At 32.0% G+C, this 7433-nt stretch overlaps 1 protein-coding gene across 1 annotated transcript; it reads right to left on the minus strand.

Moving 5' to 3' along the window:
- On the minus strand, window positions 1–704 carry LOC145039768 (uncharacterized). Its single transcript, XM_078987780.1, has 3 exons — window positions 568–704; window positions 390–458; window positions 1–253 (listed from the first exon to the last, which is right to left on the minus strand). The coding sequence occupies exons 1-3, from the start codon at window positions 622–624 to the stop codon at window positions 173–175; spliced, it is 207 nt and encodes a 68-aa protein (XP_078843906.1). The 5' UTR covers window positions 625–704; the 3' UTR covers window positions 1–172.
- Between the last annotated feature and the right edge of the window lie 6729 nt (window positions 705–7433).

Genomic DNA, 7433 nt, shown 5'->3' on the forward strand with positions numbered 1-7433 from the left:
TATTTAATACTTTCATCGACCATTTTATTTCTTAGTTAAATAATCAAATATTACTAATCATAAACATTGGTATGTCAGTAATTGATCGTGATACTCGACATATAGATGAGATATTGAGCACGATAATAATGATGGAATCATGGTTGATGACGTGGCACCCGAAAATCAATATCTAGGTTGATTTGTTCATTCCGGTTGCATCCTTCACCGCCTCAGCTGCGTCTGATGCCTTCATCTGCATTTGTGCACCAGCCTACAATTTTTTTTTTTTGATCATATTAATTTTAAAAAAAAATACTAATCATAACATAAAATATTTAATTAAGACATTCATTTATTTTTTGTTGTAATAATCATTTTATGGGTTGTAAAAATAATAAAAGTCGAACCTCTTGCACCGATTCTTTGGCGGATTGGGCAGCTGCACTAGCTTGATCCATAAGTTGGTTGCCTTTCTCCTGATAACATATAATTTTAACAAAATACACATCAAATATTATATTATTGTATGAAAAGGTTATAAATTTAAATATTCATAATGAAACAATAAAGAAAAGGATGAGTAACCTGGGCTTGGCCTTTGGCCTCACCAGCTTGAAAACCAGCACTCTGTGTGTTGTTCATTTTGTTTGTGGGAGTGGTGTTTGTTTATATGAATATACGATGGAAATAAGAAGAAAGAGATTATGTTTGATGAGAGATACAAAGAAGAAATGGAAGTATTTATAGTGTTTTGATATTGGTACAAAAATGGTGACATGTGTAGTATTCACCGTAAGTTTTTGTTATGATTTGCATGTTTTTTGGGCTTTTGAATAGGAAGGGAAGAAGACCACAACTTTAAAATTGTTTTTATTTTTATATGATAAATTAGTGGACAATATTTATGGAATAAGAAAACTCGGTAAGTTAGGAACACGTGCAGATATTTTTGTTAAGGGAAGTATAATCTCTTAAATGGTGGAATCCAAATTGAATTTATTAACTCGTGGAAAATAAAATCTATTACGCAATAACAACTCAGCCGAGAATACTTTGATGCACTATTTTTCTAAACACAATATAGATAATAAATCGTCTATTTATTTAATATAATGAACAATTTTATTTTGTGAAGTATGTGAACAGTACATCCTGCTTCGTTATTTCATTATGCAATAAAACAATTTCAAAACACCCTTAACCTTTTATATTTTTAATTTAAACTTCAATTAATTTATTATTTATTTAAAATTTATAAATAAAAATTTATGTTTATAGTATTAAGGTTTCAAATGTTTTAATGTTAAATTTTTTATTAAGAATATTACGTTTTATCGACAAATTGTGAAGATGGCTACTATAAACATAATAAATTCATTTAAGTCTCATATGCTATATTGTAGAATTAGTGAGTAATTTTAGAAACATATTAGAACGTATGTGTGTCCCCATTCTAAAAAAATGAAAATGCAATGTTTCAAGTTTCAACCTTAGACAATATTTTATTTATTAGGTCCGGAAAAATTAACTAATTTTGTATTATTTTATAATTGTTACAAATCAACACGGTGTGTTGGATTGGATATGAAACATTTTATGTTGCTTAACTGAATTCCTATATTTATACATTATTATGTGTCGTAATTGAGATCTTAATAAATAAAGTAAAAATAACATATGAATGTGTCCTATTTGTTATATCAATAAGTCACTTACGTCATCACTTATATAGAAAAAAACAAATTGATGCGTTTATATTCATCTTTCATTTATCTTAATAAATAAAACTCATTGCTGCCACTTGTGAATTTCTCCCTCATTTGTAACCCCGGGTCCTAGTATGTACTTTAAATAAAGAATTTATCCAATTTTATAAGAGAACTCGACGAGTTAGATACCTAAACTCGTCGAGTAGGGTATATTTTTGGGACGCGGGTTCAAGGACCTATTCGACGAGTTGGGAGCCCTAACTCGACGAGTAGGAGTTGGAAAATGAAACCCTAATTTTTAGGGTTTGCATCATATTTAAAGGACATTAAGCCTCTCTCCCATCCTCCTTATTGCCCCCTCGCGTCCAGAAGCGAAACCCTAGCTACCTAACTCCCTTTTGAGCATTGTCAGGCTAAGAGTTGTATTTTCGGTGCATGTATTGAAGGACTGGAAGCTAGGAATGAAGAGGAGCTTGTAGATCTATCACCTACTTCAATTTGGCAGTATTTAGAAGGTAACAAGTCATTACCTTGATCATTTTATGGATAAATCTCTTCATCTTAAGCTTTAAAGCCATTTCTAGCACTTTTGTGGACTAGTTCTTGTGTGGAGCATGATCTGAAGTTTGCAACTTCAGATCTGGACTCTCCTAAGCCTTTAGTGTCATAAAGTCTCAAGCTTTTTGAAGCTTAAGCCCTTCTCCATAGTCTAACCTTTCTTTTAGCCTAGTTTTTGGCATTTAAGCATGTGGACTCTCCTAAGCCTTTATATGTTGACGTTTTCAAAATAATTTGTATTCTCAGGACCTCGTTCAGAAGGTTGGTCATCAAGAACATGTGGACTTTTGTTGCATTCTTGCTTCCATCATACATTTAATATTTTGACATGTAATTTTCTGAACAAATACAATGATGTAAACCCCGTATGTTGTATTATTGAATGTAATGTGACGATGTTGTCTATGATTCATTTATATACACTGTGATGATATTACAAGATGAAGTCACCCGCCCCAAGATGTTTCCGTCGTCTGCTTCGGGGGGGGGGGGGGGGTGACATTTATTGTTTTTATTGTGATGTTTGATGAATTATGGTTTTCTTAAATGATTTAAAACGAATTTTTCGGACCCTATTTTCGGGATGTTTCATCATTAATCTGTGTTTTTCAATTATTTAGAAAAATGCCACTTAAGTAATATTTTTATATAATCACTTAATCAGTAAAAACATTCCTTAATTTTACCCGATATTGACAGACAATTGACTGGATTTTAGAATGTCTTTCAATTTGACACCTAATTCATTAAATTCGAATAAATGTTGGTGTATAATATATGGAATGTTGACTGTTATAGTGATTTTTTTTAGTATTTCATCAACCTTTGAATTTTGTTTTTCTTCTAATCATGGAAATTTGTATCTCTTTCAATTATATGAATTCGTAATTCCATTCAGTGTTATATTAAGCTCTCAAAAAACGGCATTAAAATACCAAGTACCACAACATTCCATTCAGTGTTATATTAAGCTCTCAAAAAACAACATTAAAATACCAAGTACCACAACAGCTTAGTAATTTCATTCATCGTTTTATCCTTTAATCGATTTTTTTTAATATACAAATTAATGTGAAATGTTCTATAAATTTCGATTTATATGGATGAAAGTGTAGAAATGAAAGTATGATGCCATTTTGTGATACACATGAAAGTATGTTGCTATTAAGGGTTAAAAATGCAAATATGATGTTATCTCAATCTTCTATCCTAATAAATAAGAATCTTTTACTTTACTGCCACTTGTGTTATAAAAAAATTCAAAATTACAAACAAAGTATAACATTAAAAATTGCTTAATGTTACAACTTGATATTATTTTTTTTAAATTTTACACGGATCTCACACCTAGTGAAGCAATATAAATACTATTGGAAAGACATTAACCAAATTAAAACCACGGTTCATAGTACAATTGTAGATTGAATGTGAGATATTTAAGAGCGACGGGATTGTTTTGGTCCTTTTGCATAAATATTAAGGTTTGATTTTCAGTAGTCATTAAGGTCTTGATTTATTAAATAAAGAGTACTTGATATAAAATAGAGGTTGAACACATGAACATGAGGTTGATAAAATGAAAAAAAGAAACTCATTATCACATGCATTTCACATGAAGAAATAAGAGAGATCAAATATATATAAACCGGTTATTTTTGGGGCTGTTTAATTTAGTGTTGACCCGGTCCGGTTAGGGTGTTTGGTAGCCACATATAAACCACTTACTCGGTCAGCTCATCTCTTACCCATCACTTACCCGATCCTAAAAAAAAATTAGCTGACTGGGTCTTCTCCTTGATTGCCCCTCCTTTAGTTTACACTGATGCTTTCTCTTCTACCTCAATTATCACACCTCCAGGCTCCAACAATGTTTCTTCTCTATTGAACCAACAACGACATTGTTGGATATAGTGTCTAAGTCCATAACTATATTTGGTATATACTTGATCCGACCCGACATGGTCCATTTGGGTTGCATGGCATCATGCACTTGGATAGACTAAATGAGAGAAATACATGCACTTGGATAGACTAAATGAGAGAAATAAGACACTTATGGTTTATTAATATATTAAAAGTTCTAATATATTAATAATAAGAATAATAGTATTTAGTTAGTGTTGATCAATAATTAATTTGGAATTAATTATGTGATCAAAATAAGACTAATTAAATATATGGGTTGATTGTGTCAATCATGTTGGATTAGTGTCTAAGTCCATAACTATTTTGGTATGTACTTGACCCGATTGTGCATAGTCCTTTTGGGTTGCCTTCACACTGGTGACTAGATAGGATGATTATTGAGGAGAGAGGCTGGTTTATTATTAAGAATTATAAATTAGGGTATAAATATGATTTGTTAATATATTATATGAATAATATATTAATTTGGAATCATATTATTAATTAGTATTTAATCAAAAATTAATTTAGAATTAATTTTGGGATTAAAGGAACTGACTGAAAGTGTAGGGGCTATTTTGTAATTATTCAATAGTTGAGGCTTTGGGCCATTGGATCACCTTTATTAAGGCTTGAACGAAAATCCTAGAAGGATCTAGGAGTTTTCGTCCAAGGGCTTAAGGAAAGGAGTCCATGGACTTGCTTAGGCCCTAAGTTAAGGGATTAGGGTTTACACCTTGAAACCCTAGTTAGCCTTAAGTATAAATAGCACCCTAAGGCACTAAGATTTCGTCCAAGCCTTGGGAAACCCTAAAAGGGACGAAATGTAGGGCAAGATACCCTTCTCTCCTCTCTCCCATATTCATCCCTTCACCTAGTGTTTTTGTGAGCCATTAGAGGTACTACATTTGTGGTACTTGCTTTTAATAGCTAAGGAAATTCAAGGAACTAGTTGTTATTTCTATATAACAACAAAAGGTATGTATTATATTCTTCTATGTGGATTTCAAAAATAGTACTAGCATCCCAGGTTTCTTTTTGTGTTCATAAAGTTGTATAACTAATAGTGAAAACATAGATCCAACTCTATGGTTGTATGCACACATAGAATTGTTTGTAGAAAACACATCAGTGGTATCAGAGCCATTGGTTTTTGTTTTCAATTAGTTTTATTCAAATGTATGAACTTGACATAATAGGGTTTATGGCTAATAAACCCTTGAGGCTTGATTTTCGAAATTAGGGTTTCTAAACCCTAAATTTCGAAATTTTTGGTAAGATTTCCTAAACCTTTTTCTTTGGCCCCAAGATTTCAATTTTAGGGTTGTCTAACCCTAGAATTTCGAAATTGCCTCTTTCCCCATGATTAGATCCTAAATTTTAGGGATTTGGATATTGCCATATCTTGTAATTATCCTTTAAATGTTTAAATTTGGTAATTAAAGATTTTGAATATCCCATCCCGTAATTTCGAATTCTACGGGATTTAAGGGATTAGGTTAAATTTATTGTTTAATTTAAAAGATATCCTTACCAAAGTAAAAGATAATTGTTAAATTAATTAGATAATCATTTCCTTATATGATAAACTTAATTTATTTGAATTATTTGATAGATTATCTTGCAAGAAATTGAATTAGGTCATATTTAGATAATTACTAATTAATTGGTTAATTATTATTATTTGTAATTTGATCTAGAATGTTCTTGCTTATGTTTTAAAAAGTTTCAAAACTTACCCTTAAGTTTTGGAATTTAAATTTGTTTGATTAAAAGATTTAATTTTGAAAAAGTCTAAATTCTAAAACCCTAATTTTGAAAAGTTCAAATTACACCATTATGGTTTTATTAAATTAATTAAGTGTATAATTAAAAGAGAGTTAATAAATCCATAATGATATGGTTTATATTTAATTAAATTAAAAGCGTAATTTATAAAATTAAACCACCTAGTATTTTAAAAGTGTAAAATACACCCTTATACTAAGTATAACATTAAAAGTCTAATATTATATATGTATAACTTAAATGCTAGTCTTACCGTTAGTAGGCCTCATTCACGAAGCCGATCTATAAGGGAGGTATAAGGTTATGGCCTATAAAATGGCCGTTTAATGGGTGTCCACTCTTACCCACCGCCTCCTTGATTGGTGGAGGGTCGTTAGCCGAATGGGTAGGATAGGGCGAACCCTTTCCATTAAAAGTATAATGAAGTATAAAGTAACTAAATGTTTTTACTAAGTTCCCAATCCTAGTTACTTTAGGCAAAAGTGAAACTGATGCAATTCCATGAAATTACACTTTGTGCCCTTGTGAAGATGTTAGTGGAGCGCGTGTGGTTAACCGGCACACTAAATGGTTCTAAACAAAGGTAGCAAATGGTGACTCAATGTTTGTCATAGTTCGGTGGAGTGTGTGTGGTTAACTGGCACATCGAATAAGTGACTGTAACATTGGGGGTACCATGTAAGTTTGCATGGTTATTCACACCCTGTTTTGTGATCCTCGGCATCCCAGTCACAAATCGAGGGGCATGTCGAGATTTAAAGATGCCATTGAAAAGTTCAATGAATCTCAAAAGATCTAGGAGTTTTCAATACATTTAAAACTTAAGTTTCCTTTTCGTTTTCATGGTGGAAATTGGTAAATCGTCATTTACCTACCTTCAAATATTCTGCAACTAGATTACGACATCCCTCTTCTAGGTTGTAGAGTATTGTGTTGGATCCTAGCCTTGATGTTTCATTTGGGTGTCACATCGAGGATTCTAATCAACTTAACTTGAATTTTCTCCCGTTTTGTAGATGTCAAAGTATGACAACTATGGTCTTCCTAAATTCCATGGAACAAGCTTTCCAAATGAAGATGATGATCCACGATTCGATCAAGGAACAAGAAGTCATGCTTCACTTCCTCCACCTCCTCCAATTATTCTGCCTAACCCACAAGTTCATAGGCTTGAAAAGTTCAAGCTCACTTAAGCCCTTTTGGCAAGTAAACATGGGAAACCTATGTGTGTACACATCTTAGAGATGAATTCACACATTGATAGGTTAAGGATGTTGGGTGTCGAGATTTTAGGTAAGTTGGCTATTGACTGAGTTCTTCAGTCGCTTCCTGAATCATATAGTGAGTTCGTTAAAGAGTACTATATGATGGATCATGATGTGACCCTCATTGATTTGACCTGTTTGCTTATATCTGCTGAATCAACGATGATTTGGCAAGCTGGTTGAGCAACTTTGTCTGGTAAATCAAACTCCGAAACTTCAATGGATA

This window comes from Lactuca saligna, chromosome 4, assembly GCF_052625555.1.
Source record: "Lactuca saligna cultivar CGN05327 chromosome 4, ASM5262555v1, whole genome shotgun sequence".
Taxonomy (NCBI): Eukaryota; Viridiplantae; Streptophyta; class Magnoliopsida; order Asterales; family Asteraceae; genus Lactuca; species Lactuca saligna.